Consider the following 18,203-nt stretch of genomic DNA (forward strand, 5'->3'; position numbering starts at 1 on the left):
TATCATCTCCATAATTACTATATCTATCCTCAAAAAAACTAATGGCCCCAGAGCACAACTTGAAGTGGGTCTCATTCCCACTCATTGGTAGCTCAATAAATCTGTATGCAATAATCTTTCCCTTGGTGTCTGTAGGTAGCCTCTTTGACTACAATAGCAGTGTTGTGCGGGGAATATATGGCACTGTTATGTGCTTACCATATGGTAAATATGTGTCACGATTCGTCTGGCTGGAGGTGGATCCTCTGTGCCAGAGAGGGATTGGCGTGGACCGTGCTGGTGGACCGGTTCTAAGTTGCTACTGGTATTCACCAGAGCCCGCCGCAAAGCGGGATGGTCTTGCAGCGGCGGTAGCAACCAGGTCGTATCCACCAGCAACGGCTCAACCTCTCTGACTGCTGAAGATAGGCGCGGTACAAGGGAGTAGACAAGAGCAAGGTCGGACGTAGCAGAAGGTCAGGGCAGGCAGCAAGGATCGTAGTCAGGGGCAACGGCAGGAGGTCTGGAACACAGGCTAGGAACACACAAGGAAACGCTTTCACTGGCACAATGGCAACAAGATCCGGCCAGGGAGTGCAGGGGAAGTGATGTGATATAGCCAGGGAGCAGGTGGAAGCCAATTAAGCTAATTGGGCCAGGCACCAATCATTGGTGCACTGGCCCTTTAAGTCTCAGAGAGCTGGCGCGCACGCCCTAGAGAGCGGAGCCGCGCGCGCCAGCACATGACAGCAGGGGACCGGGACGGGTAAGTGACTTGGGATGCGATTCGCGAGCGGGCGCGTCCTGCTGTGCGAATCGCATCCCCGACGGCCATGTCAGTGCAGCGCTCCCGGTCAGCGGGACCGACCGGGGCGCTGCAGGGAGAGAGACGCCGTGAGCGCTCCGGGGAGGAGCAGGGACCCGGAGCGCTCGGCGTAACAATATGTAGCAGTGTTATGTTGGCACTATATAGTAGTGTTATTGGGATAGTGTATAAAGGCATTATTTAGGTGTTGTATGGCAGATCAAACTGAATGGCAGTATTGTGTGGGAAATATGTGACAGTGTTATGTAGATACTATACAGTATGGTTGTATTATTTGGATATTGTATGAAGGTAATATTTAAGCAGTGTATTGTAGTATTATTTGGAATTCCTGGCAGCATTTAGTAGGAAATCAGAATTAGTATTAACTCGGCATGAAGGTTCTATTAATTCACTATATTGCAGTATCACCACTTTTACAAATTGTACATAGTGGAGAGGATTGGGGAAACATTTGGAGGGAGTCTGGAGGGAACATAGTACCAAGAGCTCTAAATAAAAGACTTGTGTGTAAACTCAACCAGGCTGTCTAACTGTAGTTTGGAGGATAAACCTTGATCTTCCTCCCAGTGCGATTTACAGTATCTCACATGAGTGAGTACACCCTCAAATATTTTATTATAACTTTAATATAACAGGCTCCACTCAGAACAGGCTTCAACATGATCAATTAAAGAAGTTGAGTGCATGTGCTCAGCGTCATATCCAGAGGTTGTTTTTGTGTAATAGACGTATGATTGCTGCCGACATTGTTGAAGAGGTTGAAGGGGAGGGTGGCCAGCCTGTCAGTGTTCAGACCATACACCGCACACTGCAAGAAATTGGTCTGCATGGCTGTCATCCATGAAGGAAGCCTATTGGTAAGGATAATGCACCAGAAAGCCCGCAAACAGTTTTCTGAAGACAAACAGACTGAGGACATGGATTACTGGAACCATGTCCTTTGGTCCGATGCAACCAAAATAAACCCTTTTTGTTCAGATAGTGTGAAGGGTGTGTGGCGGCAACCAGGTGAGGAGTACAAAGACATGTGTGTCTTGCCTACAGTCAAACATGATGATGCGAGTGTGATGGTCTGGGGCTGCATAAGTGCTGCTATGACTGGGGAGATACAGATCATTGAGGGAACCATAAATGCCAACATGTACTGTAACATACTGAAGCAGAGCATGATCCCCTCCCTTCAGAGACTGGGCTGCAGGGCAGTATTCAAACATGATAATGACCCCAAACACCTCCAAGTAGACCACTGCCCTACTAAAGAAGCTGAGGCTAAAGATGATGGACTGGCCAAGCATGTCTCCAGACCTAAACCCTATGGAGCATCTATGGGGTATCCTTAAACGCAAGGTGGGGGAGCGAAAGGTCTCTAACTTCCACCAGCTCAGTGATTTCATCATGGAGGAGTGGAAGAAGACCTCAGTGGAAACCTGTAACTCCATTCCCAAGAGGCTGAAGTCAGTGCTGGAAAACAATTTGGACATTTCCACTTAGGGTTGTAGTCACTTTTGTTGCCAAAGGTGTTATGTTATGCGCTCCGGCCGCACACGCTGGCCATGAGTATATGGTCCCCTTACCTGCTGTAGCCCCAGTCTGTCACTCTCCGGGTGTTTCTCCTGCCTCCGCCTCTGCTTCTCTGCTCTGGCGCGTGTGTCCCCGTCCCCTAAAGCGCGCGCCGGAGCTTTAAGATTAAAAGGGCCAGTATGCTCATTAGTGTATCCACCTGTGGCTCATTTATAAATTCCTCCACCCTCCTCAGTTTCCTGCCAGATCTTTGTTGCCTTGAGCCTAACAGAAAGCATTTGCTTTGTGACTCGACCATGCTCCTCTGCCGCCTTCCTACTGACCTCCTGCTACGTCTAGACTACGCTACTGAGCTGCCTTATCCCTCCTGTGCCTCACATCTCCTCAGCCGCCTGAATGGTCGAGCCGTGCCAGTGGTAGTGACCTGGGTGTCGCCTGCAGCCAGGGCCAGATTAAGGTTGCCTGGAAGACGGAGCACTTCATTATGTTTTTCCCCCACATTGGGTGCAGTATAGTTCCCCACATTTGGTGTAGTATAGATCCCCCACATTAGGTGCAGTACAGTTCCCTCACATTAGGTGCAGTATAGTTTCCCCCACATTAGGTGCAGTTTAGTTCTCCCCCACATTAGGTGCAGTATAGTTCCCCACATTAGGTGCAGTACAGTTCCCCCACATTAGGTGCAGTATAGTTTCCCCCACATTAGGTGCAGCATAGTTCCACACATTAGGCACAGTACAGTTCCCCCACATTAGGTGCAGTACAGTTCCCCCACATTAGGTGCAGTACAGTTCCCCTACATTAGGTGCAGTACAGTTCCCCCACATTAGGTGCAGTATAGCTTCCCCCACATTAGGTGAAGTATAGTTCCCCACAATAGGTGCAGTATAGTTCCCCCACATTAGGTGCAGTATAGTTCCCCCCCACATTAGGTGCAGTATAGTTCCCCACATTAGGTGCAGTACAGTTCCCCCACATTAGGTGCAGTATAGTTTCCCCCACATTAGGTGCAGCATAGTTCCACACATTAGGCACAGTACAGTTCCCCCACATTAGGTGCAGTACAGTTCCCCCACATTAGGTGCAGTACAGTTCCCCCACATTAGGTGCAGTACAGTTCCCCCACATTAGGTGCAGTATAGTTTCCCCCACATTAGGTGCAGTATAGTTTCCCCCCACATTAAGTGCAGTATAGTTCCCCCACATTAGGTGCAATATAGTTCCCCACATTAGGTGTAGTATAGTTCCCCCACCACATTAGGTGCAGTATAGTTCCCAACATTAGGTGCAGTATAGTTCCCCCAAATGAGGTGCAGTATAGTTCCCCCACATTAGGTGCAGTATAGTCCCCCACATTAGGTGCAGTGCAGTTCCCCCACATTAGGTGCAGTATAGTTCCCCACATTTGGTGCAGTATAGTTGCCCACATTAGGTGCAGTATAGTTCTCCACATTAGGTGCAGTATAGTTCCTCCACATTAGGTGCAGTATAGTTCCCCCACATTAGGTGCAGTATAGTTCCCAACATTAGGTGTAGTATAGTTCCCCCACATTAGGTGCAGTATAGTTCCCCCCACATTAGGTGCAGTACAGTTCCCCCACATTAGGTGCAGTATAGTTCCCCACATTAGGTGCAGTACAGTTCCCCCACATTAGGTGCAGTATAGTTCTCCACATTAGGTGCGGCATAGTTATCCACATTAGGTGCAGAAGAGTTCCCCCACGTTAGGTGCAGTAGAGTTCCCCACATTAGGTGCAGTATAGTTCCCCACATTAGGTGCAGTATACTTCTCCACATTAGGTGCAGTATAGTTCCCCCGCCTTAGGTGCAGTATAGTTCCCCACATTAGATGCAGTAGAGTTCTCCACATTAGGTGCAGTATAGTTCCCCCACATTAGATGCAGTATAGTTCCCCACATTAGGTGCAGTATAGTTCCCCCACATTAGGTGCAGTATAGTTCCCCCCACATTAGGTACAGTACAGTTCCCCCACATTAGGTGCAGTACAGTTCCCCCACATTAGGTGCAGTACAGTCCCCCACATTAGGTGCAGTATAGTTCCCCACATTAGGTGCAGTATAGTTCTCCACATTAGGTGCAGTATAGTTCCCCCCACATTAGGTGCAGTACAGTTCCCCCACATTAGGTGCAGTATAGTTCCCCACATTAGGTGCAGTACAGTTCCCCCACATTAGGTGCAGTATAGTTCTCCACATTAGGTGCAGCATAGTTCTCCACATTAGGTGCAGTATAGTTCCCCACATTAGATGCAGTAGAGTTCTCCACATTAGGTGCAGTATAGTTCCCCCACATTAGATGCAGTATAGTTCCCCACATTAGGTGCAGTATAGTTCCCCCACATTATGTGCAGTACAGTTCCCCCCACATTAGGTACAGTACAGTTCCCCCACATTAGGTGCAGTATGCAGTACAGTTCCCCTACATTAGGTGCAGTATAGTCCCCCACATTAGGTGCAGTATAGTGCCCCACATTAGGTGCAGTATAGTTCTCCACATTAGGTGCAGTACAGTTCCTCACATTAGGTGCAGTATAGTTCCCCACATTAGGTGCAGTACAGTTGCCCCCACATTAGGTACAGTACAGTTCCCCCACATTAGGTGCAGTACAGTTCCCCCACATTAGGTGCAGTATAGTCCCCCACATTAGGTGCAGTATAGTTCCCCACATTAGGTGCAGTATAGTTCTCCACATTAGGTGCAGTATAGTTCCCCCACATTAGGTGCAGTATAGTTCCCCACATTAGGTGCAGTATAGTTCCCCCACATTAGGTGCAGTACAGTTCCCCCCACATTAGGTACAGTACAGTTCCCCCACATTAGGTGCAGTATAGTTCCCCCACATTAGGTGCAGTACAGTTCCTCCACATTAGGTGCAGTATAGTTTCCCCCACATTAGGTGCAGTATAGTTCCCCCAAATGAGGTGCAGTATAGTTCCCCCACATTAGGTGTAGTGCAGTTCCCCCACATTAGGTGCAGTATAGTTCCCCACATTAGGTGCAGTATAGTTCTCCACATTAGGTGCAGTATAGTTCCCCCACATTAGGTGCAGTATAGTTCCCCACATTAGGTGCAGTATAGTTCCCCCACATTAGGTACAGTACAGTTCCCCCACATTAGGTGCAGTACAGTTCCCCCACATTAGGTGCAGCATAGTTCCCCACATTAGGTGCAGTATAGTTCCCCACATTAGGTGCAGTATAGTTCTCCACATTAGGTGCAGTATAGTTCCCCCACATTAGGTGCAGTATAGTTCCCCACATTAGGTGCAGTACAGTTCCCCCACATTAGGTGCAGTATAGTTCCCCCACATTAGGTGCAGTACAGTTCCTCCACATTAGGTGCAGTATAGTTTCCCCCACATTAGGTGCAGTATAGTTCCCCCAAATGAGGTGCAGTATAGTTCCCCCACATTAGGTGTAGTGCAGTTCCCCCACATTAGGTGCAGTATAGTTCCCCACATTAGGTGCAGTATAGTTCTCCACATTAGGTGCAGTATAGTTCCCCCACATTAGGTGCAGTATAGTTCCCCACATTAGGTGCAGTATAGTTCCCCCACATTAGGTACAGTACAGTTCCCCCACATTAGGTGCAGTACAGTTCCCCCACATTAGGTGCAGCATAGTTCCCCACATTAGGTGCAGTATAGTTCCCCACATTAGGTGCAGTATAGTTCCCCACATTAGGTGCAGTACAGTTCCTCCACATTAGGTGCAGTATAGTTTCCCCCACATTAGGTGCAGTATAGTTTCCCCACATTAGGTGTAGTGCAGTTACCCCACATTAGGTGCAGTATAGTTCCCCACATTTGGTGCAGTATAGTTCCCCCACATTAGGTGAAGTACAGTTCCCCCACATTAGGTGCAGTATAGTTCCCCACATTAGGTGCAGTATAGTTCCCCACATTAGGTGCAGTATAGTTCCCCCAAATGAGGTGCAGTATAGTTCCCCCACATTAGGTGCAGTATAGTTCCCCACATTAGGTGCAGTATAGTTCCCCCACATTAGGTGCAGTACAGTTCCCCCCACATTAGGTACAGTACAGTTCCCCCACATTAGGTGCAGTACAGTTCCCCCACATTAGGTGCAGTATAGTTCCCCACATTAGGTGCAGTATAGTTCCCCCACATTAGGTGCAGTACAGTTCCTCCACATTAGGTGCAGTATAGTTTCCCCCACATTAGGTGCAGTATAGTTCCCCCAAATGAGGTGCAGTATAGTTCCCCCACATTAGGTGTAGCGCAGTTCCCCCACATTAGGTGCAGTATAGTTCCCCACATTTGGTGCAGTATAGTTGCCCACATTAGGGGCAGTATAGTTCTCCACATTAGGTGCAGTATAGTTCCATCACATTAGGTGCAGTATAGTTCCCCACATTAGGTGTAGTATAGTTCCCCCACATTAGGTGCAGTATAGTTTCCCCCACATTAGGTGCAGTACAGTTCCCCCACATTAGGTGCAGTATAGTTATCCACATCAGGTGGAGTATAGTTCCCCACATTAGGTGCAGTACAGTTCTACACATTAGGTGCAGTATAGTTCCCCACATTAGGTGGAGTATAGTTCCCCACATTAGGTGCAGTACAGTTCTCCACATTAGGTGCAGTATAGTTATCCACATTAGGTGCAGAAGAGTTCCCCCACATTAGGTGCAGTATAGTTCCCCACATTAGGTGCAGTATAGTTCCCCACATTAGGTGAAGTATAGTTCTCCACATTAAGTGCAGTACAGTTCCTCCACATTGGGTGCAGTATAGTTTCCCCCACATTAGGTGCAGTATAGTCTCCCACATTAGGTGCAGTGCAGTTCCCCCACATTAGGTGCAGTATAGTTCCCCACATTAGCTGCAGTATAGTTCTCCACATTAGGTGCAGTATAGTTCCTCCACATTAGGTGCAGTATAGTTCCCCCACATTAGGTGCAGTATAGTTCCCAACATTAGGTGTAGTATAGTCCCCCACATTAGGTGCAGTATATTTTCCCCCACATTAGGTGCAGTACAGTTCCCTCACATTAGGTGCAGTATAGTTCCCCACATTAGGTGCAGTATAGTTCCCCACATTAGGTTGGCAGTATAGTTCCCCACATTAGGTGCAGTATAGTTCCCCACATTAGGTGCAGTACAGTTCCCCCACATTAGGTGCAGTATAGTTCCCCCGACATTAGGTGCAGTATAGTTCCCCCCACATTAGGTGCAGTATGTCCCCCCACAGAAATACAGTCTCCAGCCATTTATAGTGTATAGCTGGAGGCTGTATGCCTGTGTTCTGCCCCACTTCAGTGCTCTGACCACCACTCCTCCGGTCCGGCCATAGCAGTAGGTCCCGGGACCAGAGGAGCGGTGGTGAGAGTACCAATGCTGACGTGACGCTGGTCACATACCATGCTGGCTAGCACGCGTCTTCCACCTCCATGTTCCGTTCCTCCGCGCCTCCGTTGCTATGGACTCACTCATAGTTCCCCACATTAGGTGTAGTATAGTTCCCCCACATTAGGTGCAGTATAGTTTCCCCCACATTAGGTGCAGTACAGTTCCCCCACATTAGGTGCAGTATAGTTATCCACATCAGGTGGAGTATAGTTCCCCACATTAGGTGCAGTACAGTTCTCCACATTAGGTGCAGTATAGTTCCCCACATTAGGTGGAGTATAGTTCCCCACATTAGGTGCAGTACAGTTCTCCACATTAGGTGCAGTATAGTTATCCACATTAGGTGCAGAAGAGTTCCCCCACATTAGGTGCAGTATAGTTCCCCACATTAGGTGCAGTATAGTTCCCCACATTAGGTGAAGTATAGTTCTCCACATTAAGTGCAGTACAGTTCCTCCACATTGGGTGCAGTATAGTTTCCCCCACATTAGGTGCAGTATAGTCTCCCACATTAGGTGCAGTGCAGTTCCCCCACATTAGGTGCAGTATAGTTCCCCACATTAGCTGCAGTATAGTTCTCCACATTAGGTGCAGTATAGTTCCTCCACATTAGGTGCAGTATAGTTCCCCCACATTAGGTGCAGTATAGTTCCCAACATTAGGTGTAGTATAGTCCCCCACATTAGGTGCAGTATATTTTCCCCCACATTAGGTGCAGTACAGTTCCCCCACATTAGGTGCAGTATAGTTCCCCACATTAGGTGCAGTATAGTTCCCCACATTAGGTTGGCAGTATAGTTCCCCACATTAGGTGCAGTATAGTTCCCCACATTAGGTGCAGTACAGTTCCCCCACATTAGGTGCAGTATAGTTCCCCCGACATTAGGTGCAGTATAGTTCCCCCCACATTAGGTGCAGTATGTCCCCCCACAGAAATACAGTCTCCAGCCATTTATAGTGTATAGCTGGAGGCTGTATGCCTGTGTTCTGCCCCACTTCAGTGCTCTGACCACCACTCCTCCGGTCCGGCCATAGCAGTAGGTCCCGGGACCAGAGGAGCGGTGGTGAGAGTACCAATGCTGACGTGACGCTGGTCACATACCATGCTGGCTAGCACGCGTCTTCCACCTCCATGTTCCGTTCCTCCGCGCCTCCGTTGCTATGGGCTCACTCACTTTTAAACTTGATGCGGGGCCGCAGAGAGTTGACAGGGGCATCCCTGTGTCCCGAAAACATCTTTCGGGACACAGGGATGTCCGGGCCGCAAATATATTCATTGTGGGCCGCAGGCGACCTGCGGGCCGCATGTTTGACACCTATGATCTTAAGTCTATTACCAGTCTAATTGGTCCCAGCAAGCTGCGAGGTCCTTCTATGTTCCTGGCCACCACTCTGGGAATCTGGCCTACCTGTGAAGATAATACCATCTATCTTAACTCAGTAAAGCCTCCGTTAAACCATTACTGGTTGTGGACTCTCCTTTCACTACCTAGCCATTGGAATAGCGGAGATATCGTTTGTGTTGTTCCGGTATCCAAAAACAACTCTGGCATCAGGAACATGAGGGGTTAACAACACCTTGCCCCTAGGGTTAATACCATCTTGCCCTCTCCACCTACACCGCTGCACCCTGTGGTCCTGTGGTCCTGATTCGTCAGAATCGCCGCAAATCGCCGCTCTGTATTGATCTGTGATTTGCAGCGATCGCTGACATGGGGGGGGGTTTCACTCAGGACCCCCATGGGGTTTGCACGGTGTGCCCGGTACACTCTGGGTCCTTAACGGGTTAATGATCATGAAGTGCAAGCCTGCTAGCCACGTCACGGCCACCTGTAAGTAGTGGGTCCCTAACATCCCTAGCATAAAATGGCGCTGCACTGAGCAGTGACCGCCACCGCTGCAACACCAGTGCCCACGGAAGGAATGACCCACTGCCAAAGCAGCCCCAGTGCCGCCCAAACCAGACCCTGGGCTGCACCTCCCCACAGACACGGTGCCATGGCAGCAACGGACCCGGCGCAGTGCAGCACCAGAGTGAACAGGTGACAAAGCTTACTTACCATGTGAGAGAGCTTATGGTGAATAAATAAGAGTTCCCTCAAATGAGGTTTGATGTCACAGAAACCCTGTTGGTGATGGAAGGGACCAGAGAAAGTGTGAGGTCCTCAGAGCCCTCCATTTACCCAAAAGGGCAAGGTCAACTATATTTCTGACAATTCTGACCTAGACAGCCAATGGTCTCCAAATGAAAAGTGAATGACAGAAAATTTACCCATATGGCGCCATATTTAAAATGTGCCTTAGAACAATCCTGCTGGAAATGAAGAGTTAACCAGTATTGGAAAGAGGTAGGATGGGGACTAGAATATTAGCTCATGTTAACATGTAGGACCTGTGGTGGGATGGGATTTTAGGGATTGTGACGGGCCAACCCAGGGAAGGAACAATTTTCATTTTAGGGGAAAAAGCATTTGAAAGTAAAGATATTATCTGAAATGAAGTGTAAGATACCAACCTGTGGTTTACTATATGTTGCCTCCCGGTAAGGTTCGACACCCGCAGGAAAATAGTTGCAAGACTTTGTGATATGTATTCATAGGGTGCTTTGGGATAGGTATTCATTAGGTTGTAAAACAAATAGTGCTATTCATCTTTTGACCACTAGGTGTCATTGTATTAAAAGGAATTTATGAGTGTATTTGTAATGGAAATAGTGTTTTGTTTTTTTAACCAGGGTGTCTCCAGCTGTTGCAAAACTACAACTCCCAGCATGCCCGGACAGCCAAAGGCTGTCAGGGCGTGCTGGAAGTTGTAATTTTGCAACAACTGGAGGCACGCTGGTTTGGAAACATTAGCATATACCACTTTATACTGTATACAATTCATTGGACCGTTTTTATGAAAAAAAAAAATGCTTACATGTAGATTTACAAATTCCACTGAGCATTAGCTCTTGTGATGTCACTAATCTATATGAACTTGACTTTAACCATATACAATGAACATTATATGGATAAACCTTACAGGTCCAGCATCCAGATTTGCAGCACACAAGTAAAAATATCTTCTTTAAAAATAAGAAAAATCCTCATTAGATCCAAGCCCATTCATACATTATAGGAATGCACTTACCAATAAGGGAAATTGCTTTGGGATTAATAATGCCACTTGGAAGGAGATGGAAATCATATTCTTTTCCTTCTACCACAACAGTGTGTCCTGCATTGTTTCCTCCCTTTAGAAGAAGATAAGAAAACCGTATGTTAATGATAAAGTACTTACTATAGGGATTATCTATACAGCATGAAAAATCATATTCCAGCAGGCTTGCAATTTATTAAAAGGGGTTATCCAACATATGGTGACTTTAGCACTTACTTGGCTGCCAGACAGTAATGGACATGCTAAGAAAGGATCCATGCTTGTGTTGGTGGTAAATGACTGTGTCCTGAGTCCCCCATAACACTATTGGCTCGTTTGTGTGAACTGGCTATTTCCTGTTCGTGTTCCCTATCTCCAACTACAATCCCCAGGATCCCTTGTTTCTATGTGGGAGATGACTTTTCTCCCTCTTACACATCAACCACCCTACCTATTACAGCACAGCTAGGCTCCCTTCCATGAGTGCTGGGCTTGATACTACAATTCCCTGCAGCCCTGTGGAGAATGATCTGCCTCCTACTCAGCAGTCACCCCACCCATTGACTCCTGTGGAAGCCTCCTTTGCTGGAGACGGAACGCGTGGGGTCTTTTCTCCCCCACACAGGGATGTAGGCAGTCCCAACATTTACAGCCACATATTTGGGTTCCTGAGCGGTAACTATTCTATTGATACAGACTGACATCACTTAGTATTTATGCCTATACTCACTTACACCCTTGCACCTTATATACAATTGGTCTAGAATTGGCATTATTTATATGGGGTATCTATTTTCTGTTATTGTGGATATTTTCAGGTCTGAATTATATTGTAATTTATCAGTGACCCATATTTCTAAGTTCTATTATTTATGTTGTGTATTGTGGGTTGGGACTGCCTTCATTTGTTTTTAGGGGTTATTTGCTTCTCTTTGTGTGTGTGTGTGGGGGGGGGGGGGGGGGGGGCGCTTAGAGGGATTACACTCCTCCGCCAGTATGACATGGTTTCTAAAATGTTTTTAATCGTTTGTATGCTCTCCATTTTTGGTAGCGTTAATATGTGTCATTAATAAAGTTATTTGTACATTCATACATTTTTACTCATGGTGTGCATCTCTTTGGTTGCTAGCTTTCTTCTCTAGTCCTTTTGTATTATGTTATAGAAGCTGTTTGCACCCAGTATATATTTACATTTTTTACGCCGAGCGCTCCGGGTCCTTGCTCCTCCCCGGAGCGCTCGCGGCGTTCTCCTCTCTGCAGTGCTCCGGTCAGACCCGCTGACCAGGAGCGCAGCAACTTCTGTCACAGCTACAGCAGCAACCATCTCCTCCGCAGCAAGTGGCCACTCCTAACCTCCACTTGTCCCTGCCGGACAAATTTGATGGGGACTCTAAACTCTGCCGTGGTTTCCTGTCTCAATGTTCCCTACATTTGGAGATGTTGTCGGACCAATTTCCTACAGAACGGTCTAAGGTGGCGTTCGTAGTGAGTCTTTTGTCTGGAAAGGCCTTGTCGTGGGCCACACCGCTCTGGGTCCGCAATGATCCTGCCACAGCCACTGTCCAGTCCTTCTTCGCTGAAGTCTGTAGTGTCTTCGAGGAGCCAGCCCGGGCCTCCTCTGCCGAGACTGCTTTGCTGAACCTGGTCCAAGGAAGTTCTTCTGTAGGCGAATACGCTTTGGTAACACTTTGCCCTGTGGCAAGCTTCACCCCCCGCCCCCCCCTCCCCATTCCCACTTCTTCTGGATTGCCTGCCATTGATGTAGTTGCCCAGGATTTCTCTGTCATACGGAAGGAAACTCAAGAATCGCTCAAGAGGAGGAGACCTAGGGGGGGGGGGGGGGGGTGTACTGTTACACCGAGCGCTCCGGGTCCCTGCTCCTCCCCGGAGCACTCGCGGCGTTCTCCTCTCTGCAGCGCTCCGGTCAAACCCGCTGACCGGGAGCGCTGCACTGACACTGCCGACGGGGATGTGATTCGCATAGCAGGACGCGCCCGCTCGTGGATCGCATCCCAATCCACTTACCTGTCCCGGTCCCCGGCTGTCACGTCCTGGCACGCGGGGCTCCGCTCTCTAGGGCGCGCGCGCCAGCTCTCTAAGATTTAAAGGGCCAGTGCACCACTAATTGGTGCCTGGCCCAATCAGTGTAATTAGCTCCCACCTGCTCCACACCTTTATAACCTCACTTCCCCTTCCCAGCATTGCCGGATCTTGTTGCCCTTGTGCCTAATGAAAGCGTTTCCTGTGATTGCCTTACCAGTGTTTCCAGACCTTCTGCCGTTACCATTGACTACGAACCTTGCCGCCTGCCCTGACCTTCTGCTACGTCTGACCTTGCCTCTGTCTAGTCCTTCTGTCCCACGTCTTCTCAGCAGTCAGCGAGGTTGAGCCGTTACCGGTGGATACGACCTGGTTGCTACCGCCGCAGTAAGACCATCCCGCTTTGTGGCGGGCTCTGGTGAATACCAGTAGCAGCTTAGACCCGGTCCACCGGTACGGTCCACGCCAGTCCCTCGCTGACACAGAGTATCCACATCCAGCCTGCCGAATCCTAACATACATGGTGTCAGGTGGTGCCCATCTTTGCATCTAACTCCACCCTTTGAAGCACTGCCATGCTCCCTTTCAACACCTGACTAGTGATGTAATGTCTCAGGTGCACTGGAACCAGAGAAAGACCCAAGACAACACTCAATTTGTATGCTGCTAAAAATGAACATCGGGGCAAAGATTACATAAGAATTGCGAAACCAGCCATCAAACACAGGTACAGACACTATTCTCTAAACTACACTAATTCCATAGCCTCTGTATCATAGTCAAATAAAAAAAAAATCCAGGAATACCCCTTTTACTGTCACTGAGCTAGACAGTATGCGCTGCACTCCAGTCAAGGATAAAATTGCCAAAGGATAGTTGCCACCTGAGGTTAGGGATTACACTGGCAAACAATCAGGGGTTCTGTCATTGCTGCCAACAATTAACAGGAAAATCATAGTGGTGACTATACTGCAAACACAAGACAGACACAGGTTTCGCCCTAGGGGTGAATTCACATGTGGCACATTATGCAGAGGAAATTTTTGCCACTAAAATCAGTTACGTTCAGAGGGAAAACACATGGGTTTCTGCAAGTTCTTCTTTTAGATGAAAGGGACAGTCAAAGACATTTCTGCAACTAAACACGCCACGTGTCAACCCATACCAATTGTTTTAACAGTGTTTTTAGGCTCTGTTCACACTATATTTGGAGTATACAACTTAGGGGTAAGTTTTCTTTTATAACTTTATAAACAATATGCAGCACAGATCTATATGTCTGCTCAGGGCCAGTTTTAGGATTAGCGTGGCCCTGGGCAAAATCAAAAGTGGGTCCCCAAAAGTCATAATAGTGCACTAACCAGATTTACACATTTTTTGTCACTTCAAATATCAGAAAAAATATCTAAAAAGCAATTGAAAAGTCCCATCAAAACAAAAATGGTACAGATGAAAACTACAAATCACAGCGCAAAAAATGATCCTCATACATCCCCATATACAGAAAAATAAAAGCGTTATAGGGATCAGAATAGTAAGATTTTATATTTTTGTATAGTTCCCCCACATTAGGTTGGCATCATAGTTCCCCCACATTAGGTTAGCAGCATAGTCCCCCCACATTAGGTTGGCAGTATAGTTCCCCCCACATTAGGTTAGCAGTGCAGTTCCCTCACAGTAGGTTGGCAGTATAGTTCCCCCACATTAGGTTGTCAGCATAGTTCCCCCCACATTAGGTTGGCAGTATAGTTCCCCCACATTAGGTAGTAGTTCCCCCACATTAGTTTGGCAGTATAGTTTCCCCCCATTAGGTTGTAGTTCCCCCACATTATGTAGGCAGTATAGTTCCCCCACATTAGGTTGTCAGCATAGTTCCCCCCACATTAGGTTGGCAGTATAGTTCCCCCACATTAGGTAGTAGTTCCCCCACATTAGTTTGGCAGTATAGTTCCCCCACATTAGGTTGTAGTTCCCCCACATTATGTAGGCAGTATATTTCCCCCACATTGGGTTGTAGTTCCCCCACATTAGGTTGGCAGTATAGTTCCCCCACATTAGGTTAGCAGCATGTTCCCCCACATAAGGTTGTAGGTCCCCCACATTAGGTTGGCAGTATGTTGCCCCACATTAAGTTGTAGTTCCCCCACATTAGGTAGGCAGTATAGTTCCCCCACATTAGGTTGTAGTCTCCCACATTTAGTTGGCAGTATGTTCCCCCACATTAGGTTGTAGTTCCCCCACATTAGGTTGCATTTCCCCCACATTAGGTAGGCAGTATGTTCCCCCACAATTTAGTTGGAAGTATATTCCCCCACATTGGGTTGGCAGTATAGTTCACCCACATTAGGTTAGCAGTATGTTCCCCCACATAAGGTTGTAGTTCCCCAACATTAGGTTGGCAGTATGTTCCCCCACATTAAGTTGTAGTTCCCCCACATTAAGTAAACAGTATAGTTCCCCCCCATTAGGTTGGCAGTATAGTTCCCCCACATTAGGTTGTAGTTCCCCCACATTAGGTAGGCAGTATGTTCCCCCACATTGGGTTGTAGTTCCCCCACATTAGGTTGGCAGTATAGTTCACCTACATTAGGTTAGCAGTATGTTCCCCCACATAAGGTTGTAGTTCCCCCACATTTGGTTGGCAGTATGTTCCCCCCACATTAAGTTGTAGTTCCCCCACATTAGGTTGGCAGTATAGTTCCCCAACATTAGGTTGAAGTCGCCCACATTTAGTTGGCAGCATGTTCCCCCACATTAGGTTGTAGTTCCCCAATATTAGATAGGCAGTATAGTTCCCCCACATTAGGTTGGCAGTATAGTTCCCCACACATTAGGTTGTAGTTCCCCCATATTAGGTAGGCAGTATGTTCCCCTACATTTATTTGGCAGTATGTTCCCCCACATTAGGTTGTAGTTCCCCCACATTAGGTTGTAGTTCCCCCACATTAGGTAGGTAGTATAGTCCCCCCACATTAGGTTGTAGTTCCCCCTCATTAGGTAGGCAGTATAGTTCGCCCACATTAGGTTGTAGTTCCCCCACATTAGGTTAGCAGTATGTTTCCCCCACATTAGGTTGTAGTTCCCCCACATTAGGTAGGCAGTATGTTGCCCCACATTTAGTTGGCAGTATAGTTCTGCCTACCTACTGTGGGGGAACTATAACCAAATTAGGTTATAGTTCCCCGACAGTAGGTAGGCAGAATAGTTCCCCCACATGTAGTTCCCCCACATTAGGTTGGCAGTATAGGTCCCCCCACATTAGCTTGGCAGTATAGTTCCCCCACATTAGGCTGGCAGTATAGGTCCCCCACATTAGGTTGGCAGTATAGTTCCCTCACATTAGGTTGTAGTTCCCCCACATTAGGTTGGAAGTATAGTTCCCCCACATTAGGTTGTCAGTATACTTCCACCACATTAGGTTGTAGTTCCCCCACATTAGATTGGCAGTATATTTCCCCCACATTAGATTGGCAGCACAGTTCCCCCACATTAGACTGGCAGTATAGTTCTCCCACATTAGGTTGGCAGTATAGTTCCCCCACCTTAGGTTAAAGTTCCCCCACATTAGGTTGGCAGTAAAGTTCCCCCCACAGACATACAGCCTTCAGCCATATACAGTGTATGGCTGGAGGCTGTATGTCTGTGTACTGCCCCACTTCAGTGCTCTGTCCACCGCTCCTTCAGTCAGGGGTCACGATCTACTGCTATGGCACCCCCTTCCCAAAGACTTTTGTTGAGGGGGTGGGTTTGACGTCACGAGGGGGCAGGCGTGACGTCGCAAGGGGCGGCCCTGAACACGGAAGCCCGCACACAGCGTTCAGAACAATAAACTTACGGATGCTGGGGAGCAGAGCTCCGGAAGCAGGGTAGCGGAGTACCCCTTTACTGGAGGAATATGCCCGGTATTTGGACAGACATTATTCAGCCGTTAGCATCCGTTAATTCACCCGTTATTAAACGTCCGTTAACAATACATTATTAACTTTATAGTGTGAAAGCAGCCTTACATGTTCTGTGAAAACGTAATACATTATACTCCCCTAGTACCACCATACTGTGCACAAAGAACATTGTTATAGAGTGTCTGCATAATATTACCCTGTTCAAATTTTACTGTGTACAAATGACTAGGTCATAGCGTTTCCAAATAGAATCAGCATAGACTGAATGATATCATAATAGCCAAATAATACATCCATTAACTGCCCAGTTTATAGCATATGCCAAGGGCATATACTGTATATACTCGAGTATAAGCCGACCCGAATATAAGCCGAGGCCCCTAATTTTACCCCCAAAAAACAGGAAAAGTTATTGACTCGACTATAAGCCTAGGGTGGGAAATACATCATCCCCCCATGTAATCATCCAGACCCCCGTCATCATCCAGACCCCCGTCATCATCCCCCCTTCATCATCACCCCCTGTCAATCCCTTCATCAGTGGTCTTCAACCTGCGAACCTCCAGATGTTGCAAAACTACAACTCCCAGCGTGCCCGGACAGCCATCGGCTGTCCAGGCATGCTGGGAGTTGTAGTTTTGAAACCTCTGGAGGTCCGCAGGTTGAAGATCACTGCAGCCTTCATCATCATCCAGCCACCCCCCCTTTTGTTTTGTACTCACCTCCCCTCGGCGGGACGTTAGGGTTAGCTGGTCCGGGCCATCTCTGCTGCAGGGACCGTCCGGTGGGGATGGGTAGTCGTTGCGGGCTGTCCATTTTCACCAGGTGGGGGCCTCTTCTCCGCGCTTCGGCCCCGGCCCCAGCCCCGGAGTAGTGACATTGCCTTGACGACGACGCACAGGGACGTTGCGCATGAACTTCCCTGTGCGTCGTCGTCAAGGCAACGTCACTACTCCGGGGCCAAAGCGCAGAGAAGAGGCCCCCCCGGTGAAAATGGACAGCCCGCAATGACTAACCATCCCCACCGGACGGTCCCTGCAGCATAGATGGCCTGGACCAGCTCCCCCTAACGTCCCGCCGAGGGGAGGTGAGTACAAAACAAAAGGGGGGGGGGGTGGCTGGATGATGACGAAGGCTGCAGTGGTCTTCAACCTGCGGACCTCCAGAGGTTTCAAAAGCATGCCCGGACATGCTGGGAGTTGTAGTTTAGCAACATCTGGAGGTCCGCAGGTGAAGGGATTGACAGGCGTAGTTCACTCGAGTATAAGCCGAGGGTGGCGTTTTCAGCACGAAAAATCGTGCTGAAAAACTTGGCTTATACTCGAGTATATACGGTATATAAAATGCAAAGGCAGTAGTTGCATCAGATACTTGATACACATGGGGTACCAAAGGCAAAT

The 18,203-nt window shown here is 48.1% G+C and overlaps 1 protein-coding gene across 1 annotated transcript in view; it reads right to left on the bottom strand.

Moving 5' to 3' along the window:
- Positions 1-18,203, bottom strand: part of ADSS1 (adenylosuccinate synthase 1) — a 76,566-nt gene that overhangs the window by 40,145 nt on the left and 18,218 nt on the right. The window contains exon 2 of the mRNA XM_056545471.1: positions 10,853-10,955. Coding sequence (XP_056401446.1) covers positions 10,853-10,955 — 103 coding nt within the window. The remainder of the gene's footprint in view (positions 1-10,852; positions 10,956-18,203) is intronic.

The sequence above is a fragment of the Hyla sarda genome, chromosome 11 (genome assembly GCF_029499605.1).
Source record: "Hyla sarda isolate aHylSar1 chromosome 11, aHylSar1.hap1, whole genome shotgun sequence".
Taxonomy (NCBI): Eukaryota; Metazoa; Chordata; class Amphibia; order Anura; family Hylidae; genus Hyla; species Hyla sarda.